This window comes from Haliaeetus leucocephalus, unplaced genomic scaffold (assembly GCF_000737465.1).
Source record: "Haliaeetus leucocephalus isolate CR32 unplaced genomic scaffold, Haliaeetus_leucocephalus-4.0 Scaffold395, whole genome shotgun sequence".
Classification (NCBI taxonomy): domain Eukaryota; kingdom Metazoa; phylum Chordata; class Aves; order Accipitriformes; family Accipitridae; genus Haliaeetus; species Haliaeetus leucocephalus.
In genome coordinates this window covers 1,772,795-1,800,740 of record NW_010972831.1, presented here as the reverse complement: position 1 = coordinate 1,800,740, position 27,946 = coordinate 1,772,795, and the positions used below count along the sequence as shown (strand labels likewise).

The 27,946-nt window shown below is 40.2% G+C and overlaps 1 protein-coding gene across 1 annotated transcript in view; it reads right to left on the bottom strand.

Moving 5' to 3' along the window:
• CUX1 (cut-like homeobox 1) overlaps positions 1 to 27,946 on the bottom strand; it is a 204,359-nt gene that overhangs the window by 36,163 nt on the left and 140,250 nt on the right. Inside the window, exons 10-18 of the mRNA XM_010573901.1 lie at positions 22,246 to 22,350; positions 19,359 to 19,547; positions 13,539 to 13,597; positions 8,555 to 8,603; positions 7,423 to 7,519; positions 5,662 to 6,333; positions 4,595 to 4,660; positions 3,141 to 3,242; positions 103 to 929 (exon numbers count right to left, since the gene is read on the bottom strand). Of these exons, the coding sequence (XP_010572203.1) occupies positions 103 to 929; positions 3,141 to 3,242; positions 4,595 to 4,660; positions 5,662 to 6,333; positions 7,423 to 7,519; positions 8,555 to 8,603; positions 13,539 to 13,597; positions 19,359 to 19,547; positions 22,246 to 22,350 (2,166 nt within the window). The remainder of the gene's footprint in view (positions 1 to 102; positions 930 to 3,140; positions 3,243 to 4,594; positions 4,661 to 5,661; positions 6,334 to 7,422; positions 7,520 to 8,554; positions 8,604 to 13,538; positions 13,598 to 19,358; positions 19,548 to 22,245; positions 22,351 to 27,946) is intronic.

Sequence of the window (27,946 nt, the reverse complement as noted above, 5' to 3'; positions counted from 1 at the left end):
ATACGTGGCATTACCCCTCCGTTAAACTGAGCTCCGTACCAACGTAAGGAGCAGAACGCGCATTCACAATACTGGCGTAACAAGAGATAACCAGTTCTTTACCTTTTCCCCAAAGATCCTTTGGCAGATGCCATTCTTTGCTAGCTTTTCTTTGACCTGCCGCGTTAGCTCTATCGTATCCACTTCCTGGTACATATAAATCTCATACTGCTCGGGTGTCAGTGGAGGAACTGAAGGTTTGGATGGCTTTGACAAAGACACGATAGGGGATGAAGGGAGGGGGCTATTTTGTGGTGTCTCACTGCGACTCGCCCCAGTCATGCTCAATTCAGAACTCTGGGAGTACGGAGATTCAGCGTTTGGCCACTCTTTCCAATACTCTGAAGATGATGGTCCTTGGAGCTGGCTACGATCTGGCCTAGTCTGATTGCTGACCTTTTCTTTTCCACCACTGGCTTCCTCAACTTTTATATCTTCGGGAAGAGCTGCATTTCTTCTCTCGTGCTGCACAGTATTCCACCAATGGTCCTTCCAAGCACCACCACGTCCCAACTCATTTTTAACATGCCTCAACATACCCTGGGCAGAATCACTTATTCCATGAAGCTCTAAAACAGGTGCCTCCTGAGGCTCCTTTTTGAGCCCAGAGAGGTTCTGCAATGCAGAGATACTGGAATCAGTGACAGATGAATGTTTCTTCAGGGATATGGCCAAAGGAGAATAGCTGGAAACCGAAGACATTGCAGGTGTAGATACTAGTTTGGGGGACAGGATAGAAATGTCAGCTTGAGATAAAGGTGGTGTTTTTAAGGCAGGTTCAAGGGCAGCCTGCTGTGCCTCCATTTCGCGTCGGGCTTGTTGCAGAATGGATCGAATAGCATCATCAGAATTGCCACTGCTAGATGCAGAAGGCGGCTGAGCCGGCTCAGCTATGAAAAACAACCAAAAGACTAAATGCAACACAGGAATATGCTTTATATTCAACACGTGCTACTGTAAATACTTCCCTGTCAGAAAAAGGGCTGCAATACATTTCTGGATGGGAGGGAGGAATTTCCACTAAGCAAAGATTTGCACTTTTCAAAATAAGGTAAGATTTCCAAAGTTCTTCACTGGAAAATTTTTATACTTGCCAAAGTGCTGGACATTTGCACACACAGACTCAACTGCAGAAGTCTAGTACTACTTGCATGTTCTCCACCATTGTAAAAATTTTCAAATAAATGCCTTTGAAAATCAAGCCTTCACCTCTTCCTCCCCCACCCCAAGTGGTCAATAACATTTTATAGTTCTATTTACAAAGTTATTCAACCTTTCACTTCTATCTCCACAAATGAATCGTAACGCACACTCGAAACTGAACACAGCTGCATTCACCTGGACATACTATTAATACCCTCTTACAATATAAATATAGTGAGTCCTTTTATCTCCAAAAATATAACACACAAATTACAACAAAGCAAGAACTTTAGTAAGAGACTTCATTATTTCATTTGACAAGCTAAATAATGCTCCTGCTTCCTGTTTTCTTGTTCCATGGTCCCAACCACTGAAATAAACAGCTCTATAAAAATCAGGCTGATGCCTGGCCATCACTCTCTGCCTTATCCGAAGCCCTAGAATGGAGCCATGGGCACTTGCAGAAGAGGTAACACCTAAATGCAATATTTCAGTGGTGAACCAGGACTCGTGTGGCTGTGCTGCAGCAGTCAGGGATGAGCAGAGACTGGAATGTGGGTGTAGAATTATCTCTGCAGAGCCAGGAGGTTTTTGCAATGGCATCTGTTTCCATTTAAGTTAGTCTCCACTGAAGTCCACAGTGCTTGAAAACCAGTTCCTCTGAAAGCTACTCTACAAAGAATGGGGAAAGTGAAGCACTAGATAGTAACAGGGAACCCGTACGCTGCAAGAAGTGGCCTCAAAGTGAAATAAGATTCGAAACATGCTGCGTATTATTCTAGTAATATTATGTCTCATCTGAATACATTTCCGAATTTGCCTCTCTACGTTCCTTCCTGTCACACACTATAAAATACATGAAAAGCCAAGAAATGGGAAAAAAGGCAGTGGGACCATCTCTTCTGTTTTATCTACTGGTTTCATAGGGAGTTTTGAGGCTGAATTAATGTTTGAAAGGAAGTCTGAGATTCTCAGATGAAACATGCTACTGAACAACATGCTTGCAGTTTCCTACACACAGCCCACATTTTTCTCTATGTAATCATTACTTGTATAAACCCATATTATTGAAATCATACATTAACTATTCTTTTCTATTTTGCCATGAGATTAGTTTAGTTTTCATTTAAAAGACAACTATCCCAAACTGTAAATCAGTATTTACTTTAAAAAATGAAACAGAAGTAATGCACAGTACTCTATACTTCAGCATCAGCCCTTTAGCAGTACTGGAAAGTTGGGAGGGCTATGAACCAGACAGAAATGTTAACTACATGACAGCATACAATGAGAAATTAAACTTATCTCGGGCTGAGATGTTAAACTAATGATGTTTTTGGGAAAGGAAATGCTTTCTGGATTTGCCAGTTCATTCACTGAATACATTCTGTAACCAAAAATGAAGTCATATAAAAGTTAGAACTGAGTTTGCCTATATTATAATTGCAGTACATGATGTCCACAGTACGATGGTACTATGTGACTGGTAATTGCTGGCTAGATCATGACCTTCACCCCAACAAATCCATTCCGTTCCCTCTCCCATGCAGTTGTGTCCCTGGGGCCTGAGTTAGATAGAAGAGAAGAGAAAGCACAAGCCATTCCCTCTCCAAGGAGCAAACTGCTAGAAGAAAGGATTTTGTAGGTTTGTCCTGCAGAGTGACTGCCTGCAGGTCTGGAGCGTTGCAAAGAAGGCAGAGCTGTGCACGTGGGGCAGAGCAGAGCGGGCAGAGCGCTGAGCAGAGACGCTGCCAAGCTGTGACACATGTAACCTTAACTTGGGATGTCTTATAGACAGAAACAACTCCACTAAATAAAAATAATAATAATAATAAAAAAAAGCTCTTCAAACCTAGATTCAAGGCTTTAAGAATATAATTAACTGACCAGAAAGCTCATGGTAATTGTTTTAATTAAATTCTGAAATAAAAGGAGCTAGAGAGAAAATTAGACTGTACCTGTTTTCTGTACTTGCAGCTCCCTTTTGGCTTGTTCGAGAATGGATTTGATGGCTTCATCAGAGCCAGTCTCCGTGGTTCGGATTCTTGTGGTTATATTACCTGAAGAGGAAAACAAAACTAATGACACCGGGAAAACTTTTATTTGTTTGGTTGTTTTTTTTTTAACACAGACAGCATATACTGATACTCCGCCAGCATGACCTGACGAAAAGTTTACATAGGACCTTTACTAACATTTACAACACCAAGTACTTAACATAATAAAAGACAAATATCCTCATTGTGCAAAAGCCTGCCCGCTAGCTGCACTAGAATGATGAGAACACTGACACCATCAGAGGAAGAACTAGGTGGTCATATATTCCTTTTCCAGGATAACATATATAGGTCTATTTTTTCCCTTTTCTTTTTTTTTGGAAGGGGAGAGGAAACAGAAGGGAAAAGAACCAGAGGTGAATGGAAGAAAGCTAAAAACATAAGATCAGGAAACCTTAAAAATTGCATCAGCTGCTAGGCGAAGTAGGATGAGTATACATTCAGCCCAAAACAGAATTAAAAAGTAACTAGATAAAAATAATTTTTAACTTTCTAGAGGTTAATACATTAAGAGAAACAGTCATTTAAACACAGATACCATTTGAAGTACTCTCCAGCTAAGAGCTATTACTTGGTGGTTTGATTTTGTTTCGGTTTATTTAACCACTAAGGGGAAGAAAAGGAGGGAAAACTATGACTGCGAATGTTATTGTACTTAACTGCATTTTTCATTATGAGATTATCATTTGTAAGTGAGCAAGATAATTTCTGACTGGAGTAAAAATATCTACAGAGTTTCACAGGGCACCTGTTTTTGGTTTTTCTTTTTCTTCTTGCCTTGCTAAAAGAAAAATTCTGCGACTAATGTATAACAAAGAAAAACGTTCATACTTCCTGTTCTGTGATAATTTATTGGATCTGATGTTCACTTATGTTGTTGTCTTTTTCATATACCATACTGAAGTATCATACTAATTTAACAGCATATTAAAGTGTATTTGTCAACATAAGCCCCATGAGAAGAAAGAAGTAAATCTAGAGCAGAAGCAGTATGCAATCGATGTTGTAATTGTGCAACCTTCTGCCTCCAAAATCACAAAAATAGCAAAGAGAGCATTTCAATAGATCTGATGATTTTATAAAGTCACTTCTATCACTTATTTCTTTTTATCTGCGTACACAGCGAGGTTGGGAGTGGAAAAAGTATCCAAACAGGGTTACGTTAGTACAGCAGCAGCAGAATTAGAAAAAGCAAAGTGTTCGTCTAACCCATGGTTTGTTTTATACTTACTGTCTGTTTTTCTATCAGATTCCAGGCCAGAATCAAACTGCACAGTTTTAAGGAAACACACAGCTAAAGCACACTCCACTTCCTAGGTATTGACTGCAAAGAAAAACACCTGCCTGTGACGTACCTTCAGACCCATTTCTTCGTTTCGGTACTTCCTGAAATAGTCTGTTCAGGTTCTGGCCTGGATTCTCTGTTGAAAAACAAGTTTGGTAAGAACAAAACAATCAGGGGATGGTTGCTCTGACATCATGGGCTGTGTGACATGAGAAGCTAGCAACCTGTCTCTGAATGCGAGGGTTCGAGCTGTCCTCGCCCCCTCAAGCCTTTGTCTGAGCACTGGAGGAGCTGGCTACTTTGGAAGAAGCAAGGCTGGCTGATTTGTTAATAAAGATTACAGCTACGTTCGGAAAGGAGATTAGACAGATATAAATAAATGTCTAGAGATACCAAAAATGAAGAGGTTAAAGATGGGCAGATAATCCCCTCAAGTACAATCATCAAAAGGAAGAACAGATTATAAATCTAACAGTGTGCGCTTTCAATTAAACAAAATCTAGGAAAACCCTGCCTGTCCTTTCCAGTATTTCTTGACTGTAAACAACTTACTTTTCAGTTTCTCTAAATGTAAATCTCAGTCTTTGCTTAAGATGAATCACAATGAAATGCATGTTATTTCTTAAAACCACTGCCTTAAATATGCAAAGCTGCTTTAAATTAGGATTGTTTTTTAATTACTCATCTCATGCATCACCTATGATATTTTGTCAAAACACTCTGGGGGGAAAAAAAAAAAAATCACACAAGACACAACAAGAGTCTGGTCTCAATAAACAACCCCAAATAAAAATTTTCAAGTATTTCTGAGGGCTGATACCCTTAGTAGCTGCTGACCCTTTTCACTCAGTATTTGGCTCTGACATGGAGCTATTGGGAAGTGAGGGATGTAAGTGTCCCTGCTACTTGCTCCTGCTGACAAACACAAGTCAGCGGCTAAAAAAAGCATAAGCAAAGATACTAACCTGCTCGAGTGCTGAAAAGCAGAGTTAAAAAGCTGTGCTTTCTGTACCTGACATCTGATTCGGGTGAAAACGGCAGCAACGCACGAACGGCCCCGTACAGGGACGCGTCCGATTTTTAACCTCTGTAACTAACAGGAAAACCGGGTGAGACCCTTGGCCGGCGAGCACTTACCTCTTTGTCTACCCTGGATGCTGCGAAGAGCCAAGATGTTCTGCTCGTCCGAGAGGAACTGCTTCATCTTATGAAATGGCTCCTTGCCTCTCACAGTCAGTTTATTCCATGGCTTTGGCCGGGCTAGTATCTCACTCACAGACCCTTGCGACAGTCCCAACACATAATGTCCAAATATCCGCTGTCCAATATTGTGCTTGATCAATTGCTCTTTCACCTGACGTGCAATTTCAGCTGTGTCTATCTCCTCGCCTTCAGAGATGCTCCCAGCACTTTCTGACTGGCTGGGAGACGGGGCCATGCCATTTACGTCCGGACTTTGTTGTAATGGACTTTGGGAAGATATGGAGTTTGTGCTGTAAGGACCTGTTGAAAAAATCATGCTTGTGCTTCCTGCTTCCTGCATTGCCTTGGAGTAGAAGGACTGCATTAGCTGTCGCTGGAGGAGAGAGTTTAGTGCAAATTTTCCTGTGGAGGCCAGGGGTAAGCTGGGGCTCGCCAGGGATGAGCTGAAAAAGTCTTGACTTAAACCCGTTGGTGAGAACTGGTGTGTACCATTAGTATTGGAAGCCTGCTCCCCCGCGTTGCGGAGCAACTGAGAAGGAGGGGAGGCCGGCAAGGTTGCAGGACGCTGACTCTCAGGCTGGTCTTTCCCTTTTCTCCTGGCTGACCCTACAAGGAAGGTCAAACATAATGCATTATGGGGGATCAAAGAGGGAAAAACCAAGATAAAAAAATGCAAAGTTTGCCCCGCAAAGGGAAAAAGTGCAGATTTACAAGGGCCAATGAAGTGGCGGTGGGATTTTTGTTTTCGTTTTGGTTTTGGTTTGTTTTCGTTTGTTTTTTTCCATAATTGAAATTTTAATAAGCCAAACAAGGCCCCCAAAACAAACAACATGCATTTCATGTTTGCACCTTTCTTGTATGTTGCAGCCTGGAGAATCCCCCTTACAAACATTAAAACTAGAACAATTACATGAAGTGCAGTTATACATTTAAAATAAATGCAGTTACAGACAGCAAGTCTCTTTGTTGTCTCTCATTCAAGACATTACTCATTGGACCTGACTGAACCCAAATGCAGCAAACATTTACATTTTGGAACAAACCAATTTGAATAAAGGAATCACCATTAGGTGGATGCACCAAGATCACTCAGTTAAAGTCATAAAACGCTTCAGAATTCAGTAATCCCAGGGCCAGTGGCAACTTTTAACTTTCTTCCAGCTGCAAAAACCATAAGCATTCAAGTATCTGGAAATTCCATGACTTGCCATTTAAAAAATGTGCACACAAGATGTAAAAAGCCCACATTAGGAAAGCTAAACGCCAAACACACTTCACTAAAAAGAAAGTATTTTGTTTTTCCAAGCTGACCTGCTGGTAGTATATCTAAATGTATCAGACAGGAAGATTATTGTGTTCTACATGCAAACATTTTGCATAACATTGTGTGTGGGGGAAGAGACTTCTGGTGCCACAGATGATTTTGTTCTCAAAACGGAAGACAGCCTCAAATGCTACCGCTTGGTACATATTGTAATGCCTCTCTTTCCTAACCTTTAAAGACTCTCTGAGGTCTCCAAGTTTTATTTTATTATCCAGCCTATAAAACTGCAGAAATCAAATGTTACTTAGTGTTCTTGTTGCCTCTTAATCTTTCTGCCATGCATTAGCTCAGACATTCATCTCTCACTCAGCCCTCCCTCCCTTTACAAGACAGCAAACAAACCAGAATAGCCAAAAATCGTGTCAACCTACCACTCAGGTCACTATTTGTGATACGCAGCGTGGCGTTCTCAGACTGCAAGGAGCGGTTCTTCTCCAGCAGCAGCACCTCCAGCGGTTTAGATGCATCCTAAAGAAAATCAAAGTGGGAGGTTTGTTTCTAAAAGCATTTAGAGTCTCACTCAGGCACTGAAAAAGAATTTCAGAACTAAAAAACAAATGCTCATCTCTGCTATGAACGCAGCTAGGGAATTCACCATGCATATATTTGCAGGAATTACTCAGTGCTCCTACGTGAGCCATAGAAGAGATTCACTGTTTAGTTTTCATTGTAAATCATTCATCAATTCTGCATTATTTTGAAATGTGTAACGGAACATTTTCTTAATCCTATTTATTTTAAAATGGTACTGGCATGCTTTCAATATAAAAGCTGTAGACTTCTTTTAATCTGATTAAAATAGGAGTTAAGATTATATTATTTCTTCTAGGTCAACTGACACAAGTTAAGCATTTGCTTGAAATGCTGTGTTTCAGCATAAACAGTTTGTTAAAAAATAAATCAGTCACAGAAACCTGCCATTTACCTTCCACTAAATAGCTAACCCTTGATCATTAAAAACCATACTGAAAATTAATGCCAGTATATTGATATTCAGTTCAGATTTCAGAAGCAGGAATTTAATTCATAACCTTTAAACTGAAGAAAGATTAATTTGCTGGAATAGCAGAGCTTTCTCCTGTTTTCTCAGTACTCAAAGGTTTGTTTTCTTTTGTGAACATTATTTTCAAGGCTAACAAAGACTTAAAAATGCTAAAATCCTTGCTCAGCGTACTGTCAGTACAAGAAACATGCAAATCTCAGTGTAGCTGTACACCAGCTCTAGTATCTTTAAATGACTCAACTTCACAACATTATGGTTATCCACTCCAGCACAGCTGAAACGTCATTCTTTGTCCTTGACCACTTAAGAGAAATTAACAGGCAAAAAATGTTCAGTTCAGCTTTTTAAATAAGAAAACATCAGGAAAACAGTGATCAACCCATATGTCTCAACAGCAACAGGAAATTGTCCATGCCAACACCAACGAATTGTAAGACAAAAATTTTTGTTAATTAGCTGAACTGCTGAAGTAAGTAAGAAAACGAAAGTAGGTTCAGTACCTGCGCACCAGAGCTTTCAGATGGTGCAAACTCCATGGATTTCAATATACTGTGGAAGGCAGAAAAAAAAATTATTTTCTATTTCTTCTTTTCATAACAACCCCACTAATGAGCATTAACATTATCATTTCCTACTCTCCAGCAACACTACAAGTGATAACAACTTTCCTTGCAGTAACACAGTCTCATAATGAATATAGAATAACTATTCAAACTAGTTATTGGATAAGAAAATTTTCTCGAGCGTCATCTAAATCATTCCATATGCAATCCCACCAGGCCAGTTTAAAGCGTAAATTTAAAGGTTAATAAGGATATAACATTTTAAGCTGTCAGAAGTGATATAAATTTATCTGTGAAGCTTGAAGGGAATGAGAAAGTTGTAGCACAGCAACAAAGCAGGGGAATCACCACCACAGTTACAGTACTTTATATAATATACAGCAGCTCACATAGCAAGGAAAATATGCACAAATAATCTTCCCGACCAAGACACTACAGGCTAAAAGGCAGTTTTTCATTTTAATAACCTCCTAGTTCTATGGCAAAGGGAAGACAAAATGGCACAATATTTCTTAAGAAATTTGAAAGATCCAAATATTTATAAGTACATTAAGAGAAGAATCTGATAGTCTCATTGTCAATATTTTATATAAATACTGAGCAGTCAAAGGATGTCTCCCTTCAAAGTCTTTCAGTTAGAGTTGTATTGTCTGGCAAATGAGAATCTTACAGGAATACAAACTTATTACTGTGCTTTGTCTTCTAAATTTTTTTAAATAGGCCTGCTGCAGGCAGGACGTTAACTTCCTCAGACTGAAGCAATAAATGATTCCAGCTTCTCATTGTACAAAGACGACATTCATTTGTTGAAGAAAAATACATGAACAGATACAGATAGCGTTTATACAGCATTTTTCATGTACAAAGCACCAGGAACTTTGTGAGGCAGGGAGAATATGTTTAATCATGTATTAAATGTGGAAACTGAGTCAAAAAAGGCAGAAGGCCAATATTAAGATATAGGAACTAGTTCTGGATGCCACTAGGACTCAGCCAGGCACCCAGCATCCACTAACTGCCTCAGACCATATGGTGTCCAGCTCCTCTATAAACCTCTGTGCATTAATCCAGAATTAGATGTCCATTAAGTGACACTCTGGAAATCAGTGGTTTCAGTGAGTCATTCAAGATCACTCTAAGTCATAGCAAATCCAAGGAAAAAAAAATCATTTTGAGACAGAAACCTCACGCATCTTGCATCTATGCATACTCACTGCATACAGCGTTAATTCTGACAGGCACTCCTACAAATCTAATAACTAATAAAGTCACAAAATTCTGGCTGTCAGTATCATCATATGACATCGCTGGACGACACCTCTTGCTGGCAGAAACCGCTGTAAGGTAGAGCCGTTGTCCAATACACAAACACATAAAGTAATGCTGTTAAGACTGCTTTACGTGGGCACAACTGCTCACCCACGTGCAAAAGCTCTCCTCTTCTGCTATTAAAGGAGTCGTGTCAGTCAAGGAGAGAGGTTGTGCATTAACGGCTCGAGTTCTGAGAGATCCTGACATTATATTGACATTGCAGGTACGTTTACTCAGGTTGCTAATCACTGCTGAAAGCAAGTGTTTCTTGGGACACCTCTTCAGAGGCACAGCCCTGTCTACCAGGATTCCAAGGTGCTGGGGGAGATAAATATACAGTCTCATCTCGGGGAAACCCCAGCCACTGGTAGGTAACTGTTTTCATCCTCCCATGGATTCTGCAGGGTATGGCCTCTGAAAGGGCAACAGGTAGTAATGTATGTCCTCATGATGCCCAAATAAGGAGACCCATCTGAATTTAAAAAACCAATTTGTAACAGCAAATTATCATATGGCAAACTTCCCCTGGCAAGTCACAGGTGTTTCTCCCATTTCAATTCAGATCAGCAGTACACTTGCAGCGCAGGTCTCCCAATAGTCCCCACTTACCATAATTCAGTTTCCCATGCAGAGCAGTCCTGCAGCATACCAACCGCATTCCTTCTGGATGAGACTAAACCAAAAGAAGCTGCATGCTCTCGAAGGAGAGGGTGTGATGTGCTCTGACCACTACCGTGCTGCCTACAGAACCAGACTGAAACCAGCTGGAAGTGCAAAGTAAGCCTGAACGTATTTAGTGTGTGTATCGGGTTCTCGGCACCAAAAGTCTGGCTTTAAAGCCCTGATCCTGTTGTGCCCTCCACTTGCACAGGTTGCTCTACCAATGCATTTTGGTTCCGAGCACCTCTTGCCAGCTGGGACCTTCAGAAAGGATCCTGAACCTTGCAGCAGCTGCATTTTTCAGTGAGCTTGGAGAAGGCATGCGTATTCAAACCTTGGCTGGAAACTTACTGACCTCTGCCTACTTCGAGTGGATTCTTTGCTACCTGAAACAGCCTTCTGGCAATTTCACAGCTAATTTCCTATATGCTTAGAACCCAAAATATACTAAAAACCAGGCTGATGGTATCTGGAATTGCCCTTGGAGGAATATTCACTACAGCAGGTTCATTTTTCAAAAAATGTAGAAGTTAAACATGTCAAAAATGACTCTCCAAATGTGTCACAAAAGAGACATTTTCCTCAGGAATATGAGGAAGCAAAATGTTTCCCCTTTGGATTCCAGGAATATCTTTGCCCATGAGATCTCAACTCAATCTGCTGCTCAAGATCAGTTATCTGCTTTTAAAAGGAATGATCTTGTGACTTGAATCTGCACATCTAAGATGACTTGAAAGATCTTACTCTAAAGCAAGGTGTGCATTGGGACAGCTCGACTTTCTGTTCGTATGATCCCAACTGCAAAGGCAGGACGGTTAGCACAGTCGTATTACTCGAGAGGGAACTGAAAGGACATACAGAGCTCTCAGATCTCAAAAATAGGTTTAAAAGCCATTTGGCACAAAAGCCAATGCAGAAAGCAAGGAATCCTCCCACCCCAGATCTTGACGTGGATCCAGTTAAGTTCCTCCAAGGTTAGAAGTTGGCTGATATCGAGATCCCTCAGCCTAGAATGCCTCTAACATTCTTGGGAGGATTAAGGAAAATACGTCAGTGCCAAAACAACTGAGAAGTTTATTCTCTTTCTTCCTTACTGACAAGATAATTTTTTTCTTGGTGCATTAGGCACATTACAAGCAGCTCATTTTTGTCAGTGTTTCAGGGCACAAAGGCAGGCATAGTAGGATTCAGTATGAGGGATACCAGATTTACAGCAATAGACTTTTCATAGTTTCACTTCAGATCAGACTGTCATTCTCAGGTGATGCACATCTTTTGGACCAGATGGGAGCAGAGAGGGTGGCATGACTGAGCTGCTGTGATGATGCAGCATTGCAACCATCTTCAGTGCTCTCACAGAGGGTCTTAATGCCTCCCACCATCCAGCAGGATGGTGTATGGACCCCAGGCCACCTTACAAGCTAGCTGGCTGTCCCTCCAAACTCAGCCTGCCCAGATAAAAATTGTTACCCACAAGTTAGGCGATATAAAAGCTATAACAGCCAGGAGAACAGAGTTAATTTATTGGCACCCAACAAGGGCCACTTCCAAGAGGTTCTCCCATCTATTTCACTGCAGGCTCATCTCGAAATAACAGGAACAGGCGGAAGCACCATATGAACACTCCTGTGTCATGGCTTCTCCTGGACCTCTTATCTGCCTTCCAACCCCTGCCCTCATGTAAGTCAGTGTTGTAAAAAAGAAAAAAAAAAAAAAAAAAGGCATTACCACCAGGAATACAGGGATCTAAATAAGTTTCTTATCTAAAGTCAAGTCATTAAACCAGGTAGGATTTAAAACTCATTTGCTGTTTCGGCACATCCACATTTAGTAACTCATGTAGCAAATTGGAAGGTTGTGGCTTAATTCCCATTCACTACTTTACATATGAAGGCATAAACTGGCTGAAATCTGAAGCTGAGTTTCCTTAACTCAGGAGAGAACATGGACATATTTACCTGTATCACTAAAACGATGACACTTTTTCGAGACCAGTTAATATTCAAGTATAATGACCACAAAAATGGTCAAATCATTTCATCTGACTGAAACTATATACCTACATCAGGGTGTGCTGCAGCTGGCAGTGAACCAGAACCACAGCCAGCGTGGCTTGAATATAATAGCACCAGGGGCTGGGCAGTCACTGGGCTTGCAAAACCAAACCTGCTTTCCATATTCTCCAGGGACGTGTAAACAAAAGCACATGACTACCAGCCTCATCTGAAATACCTCATTAAACAAGGTAACATTTTTTTCAGTCTTCTTAAAATACACACAAAAATGCCAGAATGATGAAAGAAGAGATGGAGTTTCTTGCAGTTATTTAAACCTTGACATTAAACATACTTCCAGTCAAAAAACTTCTCTTCTGAACCTGACAGCTTATCTTGTTATAGTTTAAAATGAGGCTCTTTTAAGTCTCTTAAAAACACCCCTTGAAATAGGAAGAGGCTGTTTGTGGCTTTAGTTTAAAACCACAATATATTAGCAAAAATATACAGTGAAACAAGTACAGCATTAAAATGGTAAGTGCTGAACACTGGCTGGCAAAGGCACAGAAAAGGTATTATGGCCAAAGGCCCTGCATTAAATTCTTGGTCCACATTACATTCAGCTGTTGGCTGGGATTTTTTAAAGAGTGTTCCACCTAAAATACCACAGATTTTCAAACTTTTTACCCTTGGTGAACGATAGTTTTAGCACCTTTTCTTCATGAACACTTGTATTATTTACTATTGTGATACTCTGCTGCAACAAAAAGGACTACTCTCAGTTACAGCAGTTGCACTGGTTCTGGATGCAATTTTTGCCAATACTCCCAATTTTCCTGCCTTTGTGGTTTTGCTGAATTCTGTATTGTACCAAGAACACAGATTTGTGGCTTCATTTAACAAGCATTGTTAACCCTAGAGTTTGTGAAAAAATTATGTAAGCATTTAATACTTACTTTAATTCTTTCTTAACCTCTTCATAATCAGCCTGTCCTTTCAGTTTTTCTTCCAGTTGCTTTAAAAGAAAGAACATGGATTTAATTATTTAGATTTTTTCTGCAGGCTTTCAAAATCATCTTTAAATTATTCCATATATACAGCAGTGCACAAGTGAGGGTTAATGACTCATACCCAATTTACATATATTAGAAAACAAACTATAACCAATTCAATGTAAACACAATTATACCTCACTCCTCCTTTGTTTACAGAGTGCCAAGCATTACAGAATTCAGTAGGTCCCAGTTCGGCTGTTTGCAATGTCACTGTCATGTGTTCAATAAAGAGATCAGGGAAGAAGGTATTAAAAATGCGGCAGCTGAAATTTTTACGAAACTGATAAATTGAGTAAACAAGCAGGATGCTTTGGCACATACTGTATTCTTAATACCACAGTTCTTGATAACCTTATCTACAGGAAAAAAAAAAGACTGAAGCTGTTGTTGACTGGAATGCCTTAGGCTTGTTAGACTTCTACAATGCCTCATGCCCAAACAAAACATTTGTACCAAGTCATTTCACAAGCATTGCGTATTGCAATAACTAATATGATTACACATCGGAGATGAAACATTGAGACCACCTCAGCAGGTCTTTTTGCTCAGGTCTACCTGACCTGGAGCAGTCTCAATGGCTTCTCTTCGGTGTGAAGATGCCACAAACATTGAAAAAGACCTCCTAACACAATCCGTAACGCAATGCCACACATTTGGACCTTACCCAAGAGCCCCTGCTCCCAACAACAGTGCTCATCACTGCGGGAAAAATGCTTCAGGAGGCCGATGCTGTTAACGTCACCTGCAGAAGCCACATTAATTTCTCACTAATAATTTCTTTGCTTAGTACAGGCACACCTGATCTAAGCAAAGAAAGAACAGAACTTACTGGCCTGCAACTTCCACGGGTAAGTTCAGGCTAGCTCTGCTTCACTTAGTTTTTGGTGTTAAAATTGGCACAGAATCCCAAAGGTCACAGGAAACAGAAATAACACAAGGGTGTACCACCCTCAAAGACAGAGCATCTACTTTGAAAAGGAAAGAAATATATGACATGAAAAAGAAAAACAGGGCTTTATGTCCAGGAGAGGCTGCCTTCAGCGGAGAAGTGAATTCAAGAAGATCCTACACTCACTCCTGGGCTGCTCATTGAATGCAGGAGGAAGGCAGGGAAGGGCTGCCGTGAACTTGGATAATTTTAGCAAACCTGTTTAAAATGCAGCCTCACAAAGCTCTGCACCAGCACAGTTATGGGTGCATGAGCAGCAGGGCTGGGACAGACAAACAATCAGAAGTGGGAACCTCAACTTCATGCTGTCTTCCCAAAGTAAGCCAGTGTGTAGGTATCACCCATCTCAAAGCCATCCAGTGGGTACAGGCAGCTATGCAATACAGCCCTCACAGATTAGTGACTCCATCATCTGAGCCACCTTAATAATTTAAATGAGGCTTCTTCAGATGACAATAGCAGCATGATGGGGCTTTGTTGGATTTCCAGCTGTTTTGCCATCTTCTAAAGGACTTCCTATCGTGCCCTTTCCAGCTTATGCATTGCTGACATTTCTGCCTTGCCATTAGTACGCACATTAAAAAGCAGTGACAAAGTGGACATCCATGTTATCAATATACAGCCCTCTTAAATTCCTGCTCCTGCTTTTTGATACCATAATCCACAATCCTTAGTCACTGCTGACAAGAGGCATCTCCTGGCAGTAATACATGGGCCCAGCTCTGGCAGCTGTTCAACAAGCAACTCTTAATGGATCACCACCACCGCTTGCTGCAGGAAAGCAGAAACTGTTGTTAAGTGTGGAATTTGCACTCTACGGGACGTTGATGAAACGAGCAGCTTTTTAAAAGGTCTTGTGTCTTAGCATCCTTAGCCATCAGTAACTTGTGCAGTCATTTGGATTGTGTTAAAAAGAAAAAAAACCCCAAGTCCACTTCAGCTAAAACAGTTTTTTTCACCTGGAATAAATACAGGGCAAGTTTTAGTCATTTCTTCTGACATGTCCTGCCTTACCAAATTCCAGTTACTAACTGGAATTATAGGGAGTACTGACTGCTTTATACAGCAGACACAGCGCTGCATGTATTTTAGCCCTACTAAAAAACCGTATACTGACATAACCAGGAAAATCCTGGTTGATGTGACCAGGAAAATCCTACAAATATTAAAGATGTTTGAGGTTTTGATAACCTCCAACATGTGTTGAAATCTCATTATGCAAATGTACTACATAATCCCAGGGCCCAAGGTGTCACTTCAGTTCTCTTAAGTTTTAAGGAGGGCTACCTACAACATGCCACAGGTTTAAGCAGCATGTCAAGCTACAGCTCAACGCTGAGCAAAAGAGTTACTAGACTTTTTAACGCACCAGATCAGACTCAGTAAGACTGGAGAGGGATCTTTAAATGAAAGCAGTGAGCCAGAGAGCCGTTGGTACTGGGGAGGAGACTCAGCATCATGACTGACAGCTTCAAAACTCGACACAGGCAATGGGAGGACCCTGCTGAACACCACACACACTTTTCAGCTTTCTTTGGCCATGTCACTCTGCCGGCTGCTTCTAACTGCTTTTTGCTGCTCTATAGCTTAAAGCAAAGATACACTACAATTCATCTCTTCCTTAACTCTGACTCATAACATTTTTGGGTCTACAGCAGATTAGTTTTTACAGTGGGGATAGCTGGCTATTTACACTAGTCCTCAGTATAAAAAGTACTGGAATAAATTTAAACTAAACAATATCCTGGATTAATATGTTAGTTACTTACGCAAAGATACACTAAGAAAAAAGCCTTTTGTAGAAACAGATATAAAATACAGAAAAGCTAATGATTCCCATTTTAATGCAATCTATATTAAATGTAATTCTGTATAGGGATATGCTACACCCTGAAAGTACTTCTGGAAATTTTAGGTACAAAACACAGTTAGAAAAAAAGAAGGAAAAAACCCGATGTTGACAGAATGAAGCTGTTTTGGACTCTCGGGTACTTGTATGCTTTCTAGCAGTATGGCAACCAGCAATATTTTACTTTGAATTGTATAAAAAATACATACATCCATCATTCCCAAGTACCTAAACCAGAGATTGATGCCATGGAAAATCTGCACCTAAGTGTATACTTTACTAAACAATATAAACTAACAACTGAGAATGTAATGCCTGTATATAAGCAGACCATTTAGGCACCTGGCATCTTCCCAGTCAATGACTGTTTTAAAATGTATTAGTATGGTAATTGTCTCAAAGAACCCTGTAAAATGCACAGAACATGGTATAACAAAGGTTCAAGCTGTGAGACAATCTGGAGGAACTAATATCTTGCACTAAATATCAACCTGGTTAATTCAGACAAAATATATTCTAACGTCCTCCAACACACAAAAATGCAGAGAGCCAGAGGACAGAAGGAATGGACTGGTGGCATTTCTGCACAGTAACTTTGCAAATATTCCATGTTAAGGAATCGTATTGCATTTGTTGTATGAATGAACCCATGTTAAAGCATGCACAGATTGGGTCCCCTCTTATGTTATTTTAACAAAAAAATCATTACTGTATTATTAACTAAAGTGTCTTAGGTAAATAGCATGGGCTGTATTAAGGGGCTTAAAACATTTTAAAAAACCCATTAGATTAATGTCGTAGTTTAGTTTAGAGTGATAAACTAAAAAGCCCATATTTAATTAACTCAGATTATTTAATGTATCTCTTTGCTAACTAGCACTGTTGTATTTTAACTGCGTAGCATGGAAGCTCTAACTCCCAGCAACAAAGGGTTAATATAATTATAGTGAGAAAAGTCTTGTTACTAGAGGACATGTTTTGATTATTAGATCAGATGAAGATAAAGAAGCAATAATTTTGAAAGTATTTCTGTATTGTTTCATTAAGTCATAGGGTATTAAAGAATTCCCCCAAGATATGGTCTGAGAACACTGCTTTAATTTGTGAAACTGTGATTCATTTTTTGTGGAGGCAACCATTACAATCTCAGTTATTTTAAAAGCAATTCCTCTATAATCAAACATGAGATCAACATATCACCACTGAGATTTCGTTCTTTGTACAACAGATCTCAGACACAGTTTTTCCCAGCATTTTGGGGTAAAAGTACGTACTTTGAAGTATTTTTATAGTGCAACAAATAAGGTTAAAGAGGGCTGAAATGACTAAAACTTTATCAACAGAGTCACTGCATCAGACACTATCAACAGGAACCTAAATACAGAGCATTAGCTGGGCAAGCCTGTGAGAAAATGGAAGGAGATTACTGAAATGAAAATCAAAGACTTGCTCTGTCATTTCTATGATCCTATTCCCTTTGAAGTTAATGGCTAAACTAATACTGACCTCACCAGGAACATGCTTTATTCCAAGAAAATCTGTCAAGTGCAAGGACTCAAGGTATTTTCTATCAGGCTTTACGAAAAAATAACCACCCCACCTCCCCATAATCATGGGTGTAGCCAGCAAAATGTGTCCCTCAAAACCAGGCCAGCTCCTTCCTCCCTCATTAAGAGGGGTGCCCACACGGTGACAGATGGGCAGAGACCAACACTGTCAACATAGGAAACTAATAGGTTTCCTTCGCTCTACTGAATTTTCGTAAGAATTCTGCAAGGCTGTCTTAAAACATGCAGAAAGCATAGTGAATGCAACACTTCAGCTCTCATCCCTAACAGACGTTTCTCCACATAAATTATGCTACACCAGAGCAAAACTAGTAACTGCTAAAAAATGTCAGAATTAGAACAATTTGTAGAGTTTCAATTGAACATTAAATCATTCTGATAGAGGAAAGCTACCCACGCCACAGTCAGAGCTAAGTGGGTACTATCAGCCTCCTGCTTTCAAAAAACTCTCAAGACTATAAAACCTGCAAAACTATGAAGTCTTTAATGGAATAGATAAATTTATCTTGTTTACACTTTGAAGCTCATAGACGGTAGAACAATGAAAGAGACAGGAGTTACAGGAAACTGATTCATAACACATCAGGAAACATTTCTCATGCTTACTGATAGATCAAAACTGTGTGGGCTAGCTCAGAAAGAAAGTAAAGCTGCTGAAGCAAAAGGTAAAAGGGTCACTCACAAAATTGTTGTTTTATCTGGTTTTAGTGCAGTGGTACTGGTATGCAAGTGAATATAGGACTGGACCGCTAATTATAAATGGCAATTACTCTGCAGCAAATATACAGTTAAAAAAAATAATTAAATGGTTATTAAGACTAAAAAGCCTTCTCTCTCTGTTTTCATTTTACTTGTTTTTATGCTCTAAATGATACACTGCCCTTTTCCAGTGGAGAAAACTAGACAGGGTACCAGGCAAATTCAAAGACAGACCACAGCACAATAAACACTCCTGACAAATCTGCAATACCTGTCACTAGAATGGGAGTTAAAAGTTTTAAAACCTAAGAAGGATTTTCTGTGCCTTTTCAGTTCAGCTATTTCACTACATATCCATGGTAAATATATGTTGGGTTTTGTTGGTGGGTTTAATTCTAAAGGTAGCTAAGTTCTGCAAAAACAAATTTCAAAAATTTCAAATTTCAAAACAATGAGAACTAGGTAAATTAAATTTCAACAAAACTGTGATCGCTTAGAATAAAATGTCACAGAAACTAGAACTCAACAGCACCCTGAAGAAGTCAGTGGCTTTTACGGTGCCTCTCAGAACCACAGAAAGCTTGCATCAGTAAACCCCAATATTGGTACGTCAGTTATATCCTTCGAAAGCTGCTGAGCACAGAACTGAGTCTTACTTTAAGTGTGCTGTTCTTGGCAGTCAGCTGCTGCTCCAGCTGTGAGATTTGGCTGCTGGAGTTCTCCCGCAGCTTGGTGAGGCTGCCCTGGAGTCTCTGGACATCTTCTACAAGCTGGGCGATTTCCCGCTCCTTCGCAGCTAGTTCTACTTCCAAGCTGGACCGTGTTAGGACCTCGATGGCCTGCTCCTAATGTGAAAAAAAGTATTAGACCACACAAATAAAAAAAGGCAACAAGCTTGAATTTAGGACAGTTAGGTAAGGACTAAACACGGCAGCAGGTGGCGGGAGAGACAGAAACAATTACTAAATCTGGGACTCCCGTGATTGACTGCGTGAACCTGGAAGATGAACCCTTCTGCTCCCCAGGACAGCTCTTTGGTAAAATAGGGATAATGGAGAGAATAAATTTCCCTATTTCATAAGTGCACTGGAAAGATACAGCCACAAAAGTCAAAGGATTCTATTTAGAGCTATTTATTATTAATAGTCCAAATGCTTTGACAACTATCAAAATCCGTGCTTACAAAATACTAATCAGATAAAATATTCTGAAGTAATGGAGCAGAATTTCTTAATCAGGAACAGCAGAGTCATGTGCCTTTGGCTCTTCGTATGTATGCTGTACGTTTCAGGCAAAATTGTCAAAAATTGCCCCAAACTGCTACTTCCAATGAACTTGCTCCTTGCATGAAAACTGTTCACTGTTAATATTATTGCTAGCAACTAAAGCCCCATCGTCCATGGGGATGAAGATAGATGTGACAGCTGTAAGACAAGGCCATTCTCCCTTTGGTCTCTGCTTTCAGAAATTCCCTTTCCTAAATCAGGATCTTTCTTCTTCCAGTTTTCCACAGCTGCAAAACCTGTCCTCAAGTCTGCAACTTCCTCACTAGACTCACTTTCCAATAGGACAAGAAATAAGAGAGGACAGAGAAGTTAAGAAGAAGGTAGATATACTCAGAAAAGATAATACAGACTAATTGTACCATCTCTTCTGTCTCCTTTTGTATTAAGAAATCAATAGTTATAATGCATTGGAGAGCTCTGAACCTCTCTTCCATGAAGAACGTAAGGAAATCCTTGTGCAGATCTGGGGAGCACAAGGCAGCCCAATGATGAACACACATTCCATTAAAAAGCCTAAAACGCATCTTACAAAGGTTAATGGCTGTTCCTCAGAAAACACCAGTGAAGTAGGAAAGAATCCATTTACCAAGAGAGACAACGATCGTAAGCATTATATCAAAGATCCTACAGCGAAAGAGCTGAAAATTCAACCCACCGACGCTGTCACCCAAGCACTTCCCTTACAATTCAAGATGACATTGCAGCAGATTGAAATATACTCCATACCCTCTTTTCTGGAAAATACAGGCACAACAAAATACCTTTTCCATATCTTCTAAACACTTAGCTTGATTCTCAGTGACTACATACCATTGTATCTCACAGAAAGCTACATGTACGAACAGCAGTTAACAACGCTCTCCTATTACACTGAATTATACTTTTAACTTGAAAAAACCTCTAATTTGCTTGCATGAAACATCACAAGTTGTATAATCATCTGCTGCTTGTGCCTATTGAGACTAGAATGTAGAGTCTGAAATAAGATAGATAATGATCATTTTCATCCTGCAGTAGTTGTCATATTAAATATAAATGAAGTGCAGAAGTACTATTAAATACAAGAAAGACCTAATGTTAAAATAATGATAAGACTAGGACACGAGATAGGAAGAGGCAGGTAATTCACAGTTACAAGTGATATTCAGGCTTTTTATTTTTTGTTTTGCAGCCTGCTTGTCTATCTTTTGACTTCTCTGAGAAAATACTGGGTTGTATTAATAGACGACCAAACAGACCTGGAGGACTTATGGTTTGTTACTCATTCTCTGCAAATGTATTTTAAAGGCAACCCTGTGTTTCTCCGATATCGGTCTCAAGCATGTACATGGCTTGCAAGAAAAAAGCACTGTAAGGAGCACAATTTCTTTTGTTTGTTAAATCTGCTGCTTAGAAGTACACTAAATTTCACTTAATTGCATATTTACATTTAAATACTCCTATTTCTCCTTTGGCAAACAAAACCCAAAATAATCTGTCTGCTCATCTGTGATACCTGTTAACCCAGGACCAGCTGGAGTCCTGTAACAGCACTCTGTGCCCGCAAGGTCTGATCAGCAGAGTCAGCTCTACCAACCTCCCCAAACAGTGGTGTTCGCTTTATTTAGAAATACACAGAGAAGGCAACAAGCAGCCAAACCTTTAGGAGTACAGGATATTTTCTCAATTTCCTAAGCTTCTTTTATTGGATTTATAGGTGTAATTCTCAGTTCAGATACAGTCAGCGAAAACTGCAATGATACCAAATTTATTTCTAGTTCCTCTGACGCTAAGAATAACAAGACCCAGAAATGGGCAGGCAGCAGGCCCTTGCTAACGCAACCAAATCTGGGGAAAGTTGGTTCCCTTGGTCTGAAGCTCTATGCCTCTGCTGTGACCTCCAGGCAGGCATGTGCTGATGGCCCACCAAGGCACTCTGTTATACTGCATCGCTGCCTTTATTTTTCCTCTGCTGATGCTCTTACCAATGTCAAATCATTTCTGAGAGTTGCTGCTATCCACCTGGACCGGCAGCCACGGAGAGCTATGGATCACTGCACCAGTCACCACGCAGCAGAGGACCTCTGTCCCTCCTGTGGTCTTCTGCAGCCGCCAACCCCCTCAGAAGTCTAACCAAACCGCAATTCCAAAGGAACACAATTCCATTTCAGTTAAAATACTACTCCAAATAGATATTTTTATAGCTGTGAGCATAAATTGAAAGAGCTGTACTGCAGGAATGTCAGAAACCTGTAAGTCAGTAAATATTTTCTCTCACCACATCAGGTGCCTTCTGGATCTGCGTAGCAAGCTGGAGAGATTTGTTAGCTGACGAGAGTTGCTCCCTTAAGGTCTCTGCCTCTCTCTGAGCCACCTCTGCCCTCTGAAGGAAATGAAAAGGGGTGAAAAGAGAAAGTACATTCAGTTTAACAACTGACAATTATTACAAGAACATTCATCAATTCATGCCTGACTGAATATAATTGATTTTCCTAAACACTCAACCTAATAAATGTTAGAAAAAAACATAGAATGTGATGGATTTTTATTTTAAACAGTACAAGGAAGAAATAATTGAGCGATTATGACAGTAATTTAACGCTAGGAGCAAGGAATCCCCTGCTGATACTAATGCTGCGGCCCACTGAATTTCCCAGACTGAATAAATACAAGTGGAAATGGAGTCTTTTTATTCAATTTCTTTCTATTCTCATAGACCAAGCAGATTTTATTGCAAGGTTCCTCATGGGAATAATTCTCACGGGTAAATGCTGAATTAAAAGATATTCTGACCATTCTCTCTAACACACATACAATGTTGTGGGCTGTCTTTCTTCAGTAATTATTTCCCAAAACATGAATCGTTAGATTCTGTTCTTTCTGCAGGTCTATTTATTCAACAATATTTAACCCTAAACTGACCATTTTGCACAGATCAGTTACCAACTGCTGAGCATTTACGCAATATCTGATAAGCCTGTGACTTGGCTACCACACAAAATCCCCATATAAATACTGAATAATAACAGAAAGGAGAAAAGCAGAATTATGAGGAAAGATTGCCTGTACAAGAGTTTGGGCAGAGACAGATGGATCAGTAACTTCAGGCAATAAATAGCAGCAAAGACCTTTCTGTAAGTGTGTATAAGCTTCTGTTAAGAAAAGCAGAACAAAGCCTGGTTGCTTTTACAGTATATACTCCTCCTGGCCAGACTTTCTTTTTTTAAAAAAAGAAAAAAGTATTTTATTGTTATAAAACCACACTGCTTACCTCCTTGAGTAACCACTGCTTTTCACCTGGGCTACTTCATGCAAATAATGCTGCACTTTCAGCAGAAAATAGCTAAAATAATTTTCTATCTCCACTTCCAAGATGTATCGCCAACTCTTCCAAACCCATGAGCTGTCACCAATCAAGGCCAAAACTTTTCTTGACCAACTTTTACCCTTTACACTGATAGGTCCCTTCCTTTACTGAATAGTAAGTTCACACTGCCATTTTGAAGCCACCAAAACTGCTGTTATTTCTGTGTGCCAGACTCCCTGCTTTTTCAGCTAATCCTTTTGAAAACCTAAGTCATCTAAAATAGCGAATATAAACCCTGCACCCCTATGGGTGTGCATGGTCTTTGACTTACTCACTAGCCAAAGCAGAGAGTCTGTCTGCATGTTTAATCAATCAGTAAACTAACGGCAATCAAATACTAAACGCATCATCTGCGCTATTTGCTCACAACATTATATTAAATGATTTTGCTTAGGTTCTACAGCTCTAATTAAAATGTAGTTGTAAAAAGTACAGTAACGTGGCTCTAATAATCAGAGCATGGGACATAACCTATTGTGTGCTTGAAAAAATGGTAGCAGCATTAAAAAGGCACAAAAAGAGAAAGTTTACGTTGTTTGTGCAGCTGGATAATATCAGGATGAAAACCTGAGCTAACAATACACATTGAGGTAAATTATTTTTCCGCACTTTATTAGATGTGGATGTACGTATATTGATCTAATAACTGCTAAACAACTCCAGCAAAGCAGGACAAGTTACTACACTGTGGCACTTGCTCTTGCATCTACTGCTGTATAAGTAATGGGTTTTGCAGCCTTAAGCAATTCTGCTGATGGCTTCCATTCACAGCAGCATTGTTTTGAGAATCTATTCAGCTTGCATGCAAGCAAACCACAGAGGATATTTCTAATAGATGTTACATCTGCATATACAGTAAGCTGTCAGCTGCCCTTTCTGCCTAGCCTCCCCAGCCAATTCAGAACACCTGTTGTAATCCCGTGAATAATATTAGACAAGATTTCATACTATGCATTGTTAAAAATACATCAGCAGAAACTTTGGGCAATTCTATTTGGGAAATACTGGTCAATTTTTCTTTTTTTTTTTTCCCCCCAGCATGGAAGCTTTTTAGAGCCAGAATTATAAATGTGTTCAGTGTCTGGAAAGCACTTTTGGGTGCTATTGCAATATAAATTATAAATTACACACACAAACCTGTTAAAAGAACGGTAGTTTCAAAATCGAGCACTTAGAAGTTTTGAAAAGCCAACCCCAAGGCTGCGGGTACGTTCGGCCACTCCCTGCGCACAGAGCTTTGGGAGGCAGGCTGGAACTGCACAGTAACATGCTAGTGCTTTTTCCTGACGAGACCCCCTACTTCATTCAACTCTCCGCATGAATATTGCTCAGCGAGTGAATATTTTGCTTTGTCCTCCTTGTTCTGCGTGTGACCTCTGCAGTTTATTTACTGCAAACTAATCCCACCCTCCTCTGCAGATAGGATTAATCGCTTCCTCACGGGCTGTGGTCTGGTTTCCACCACCAAAGGACCTAAGAGCGTCAGAATCGTTTAGGAACGCCCTGGCACTACCCCCCATTTTGAGCTGTAGGGGATCCTCAAGCCCCCAGCGTATCGCCATTCGGGTGCTGCGCACAGCAGCGTCAACCACAACCTCACCGCGCGGCACGGGCTGCCTGCGGCCGTTTCTCACCTGCACCCGGGACTCCATACAGCGGCTGCAGCGCTGCTCCCCTGCAAAACCCTCTGGTTTTGCCTCTCTGACTCCTACCCCTCTCTGCTTGTCGCTTTGTCCCCTTCCCAATTCATTCTGGCTGCTGGAAGCACCATTTTGGTCTTCTCTGAGCTTCAGGCAGGCAAAAGCAAGCTCATACTTTGCACGACACGAACTTCCAGAATTAGTCTTACCCCCACGATTTCCTCCTTCCTCTTTTCCTCGTTGCTTCTTCTCCAAACGTCCTTGCAGCAGCCCCGTCCCGGACCTTCTCCTCCTTCCCTCCCTCCCCACCACAAACCTCCTCTCCCCGTCCCGCTCTCACGCCGACGCTGCCCGTCTCCCCGTCGCGGCAGGGGCAGCCTGGGGGAGCATCTCCCCTCCCGGTGCTCCCCGTGGAAGTGGCACTGGACCTTACATTACAACCCAGAGAAGAAAAACCTGGCCGGTTAATGTTCACCCAGCCGGCGCAGTGATAGGCTGCAGCGTGCTTGGGACAGGCACGGACATCAAAGCCCACAAATTCAAACCAGATTCTGTTGAGTTTGTGTGAACTCTTTTTTTTTTTTTTTTTTTCCCCTCAGACGCTTATAGGCTGGCCAAACTTGGGGCTTTTTTTTTTTTTCTTTTGCTACTTGAAGCAACAGAAGATACAACCCTAAGAAAAAGGCAAACCCTCCCTCATCAAGTGCCAAGCTCCCTCTCTTAAATAGGGGCACAGCAGGCTCCTCACCAAAACAGCAAGAACAACTTGTAACATGTGGGGAAAAATGGATTTTTTTTCCTAATCTCGTTCTTAGAAATGGTTGAACAATTTTTCCTGAAATAAGAAAAGACACTGCAGCCAGAGACAGACGCCCAGTATGGAAAATGGCTAAAACCTAGCAATCTTGCACAACTTGGAGCCACTAGAAAGTTCACACAACCTTCTCTTTGTGTGAAACTATCCCGCTTCAGCTAAGAAATATGTATGCCATAGTACAGTTGCTTCTCATCAGTCAGTGCTAAAACTCTTGGTTTCTTACTTCCAAATCTACCATGCACAGCCTAGAAAACCCATGATGACCAGTGACAGTCACACTACTGGCCTTGATAGAGATCATGCAAATCCAGGTTTGTCTAAAACCGCTATTTTTCTGGATAGTTCAATCATACAGTTCCTCCTACTTTCTATACCACTGTTCTTCTAGCATAGGGCTACCTCCCTGGTAACAAAATATTTCAAAATACTTTCATTCTCCTTAATATAGCATGTAAATATTGTACTGATCACAGTGGAGCCAGTAGGTCATGATCACAATGCTGCCGTGTGCTTTCCGATTAAAAAAAAAAAAAAGAAAAAAGCCTTACACAATATATCCAGTTTAAATTATTCTCATTGTTTCCTGACAAGATAATGAATAGCATGAACTGAGTGCTCTTCTACTTACAGTAAAATGTTAATTTGATCAAAGACCAGTAGTGTGAATAGCAAAATGTGATACTTACAAGCAAAAAAGTATAACCTTTCCCTTAAAGTTCCACCAGCCAAACTATATTTCCTTATTACACGCTAAATTCAGTGCTATACATGGCAAAATCTTCCTATGGGCTAGGAGTCTATATTATCACAAGTAATTCTGCTGAAGTTAATGAGCCTGGTTATGGAAGTAATCGCCATGCCTGGTTTTAAGCGCTTGAAGCTGACACTCTTACTTGCAAGCTGCTGCAAAAGCTATGTTTCTTGGAGTATGAGAACAATTAAAGCACACTGGTTCAATGTGCTTTAATTTTCTAACTTTTGAGATGTAAGAATTTATTTTCAAACCTTTAAATGACCCTTGCTTTCACAGAACAACAAGGTTATCAGAAAATCTGTGACATGAAAGACTCTGCAGGGCTCTGGCACCTATGTTTTCCAGCAATGGAGAATTACATGAAAAAAACCAAAAAAACTCCAACAAGCAGAAGAGGTTGGGTTCTCTTCATTCTTGTCTTCAGGCTATTGCACTTTCTTTTGCGCTCTGAAAGGCTGCCAGATAAATGTATTCCCAACTGAAAGCTAAGCATTTACAGGAAACTCCTGTGTTTGTATGAAAATAATATTAACCATATTTTGCCTTTATACAGCACTTCTCCATGCAAGGATCTCAATGCACTTTATAAAGTAAATGTTATTATTCCCATTTTACAGATAGTGAAATCACAGGATTAAGTGAATGACCTCATCTGCTATAAAACAGCATAACTTTGCTGAATTCAGCAGAGCTATGGCACACCACGATAGCAGAGCATCTAGTTCATTGCAAAGGGAGTTAGAAATAAAAAGCAAATACTCTGGCAGCATTTGTGGGCAGTATCGGTGTTAGCCTTGGTGCAGATGAAGGAGTCATGTCAAGACAAATACCCTTCTTCATGGAAACATAAAAACAAGGACTGCCTCAACACTGGTTTTGTTACCACTGGTGGGTCAGAGCAAAACCCTCCTGCACAGCACTTGCACTACCTATATTGTGTTGCATTTGTGTTGCTAAGTGAAAGAGGAGAATTTATTCCATCTGCTGCTCAAAAACATACATATTTTATAGCAATCTCACTTAGTCGGAATATCTTTTCAAACCCTTTTCCAATGTGATTTGTTAGAGACAGGAAGGTTCCATACCCAATTAAATAAAAAAAATAATCTTGAGAACAGCATTTCTGCTAAAATGCCCTGGTGAGGTTTTCTTTCTACTTCTATAGCAGACACTGTTTTATGTATTTTAGTGGTAGTTTGGTTCCAAAAAATGCTTAAACTCACTAACCCGTCCTCTACAGATCTTAAAATCTAACACTACATTTCTGTGGAACAAATGGCACTGACGCAGTCTAGATGCTTTAATAAATGGTTATGTATTTTAGAAAGAATAGTTGTTCTTGTATTATTGATAACAGAAGTTTCTATATTTGACTTTCTTCCCCCAGGAAAAAAAAAAAAA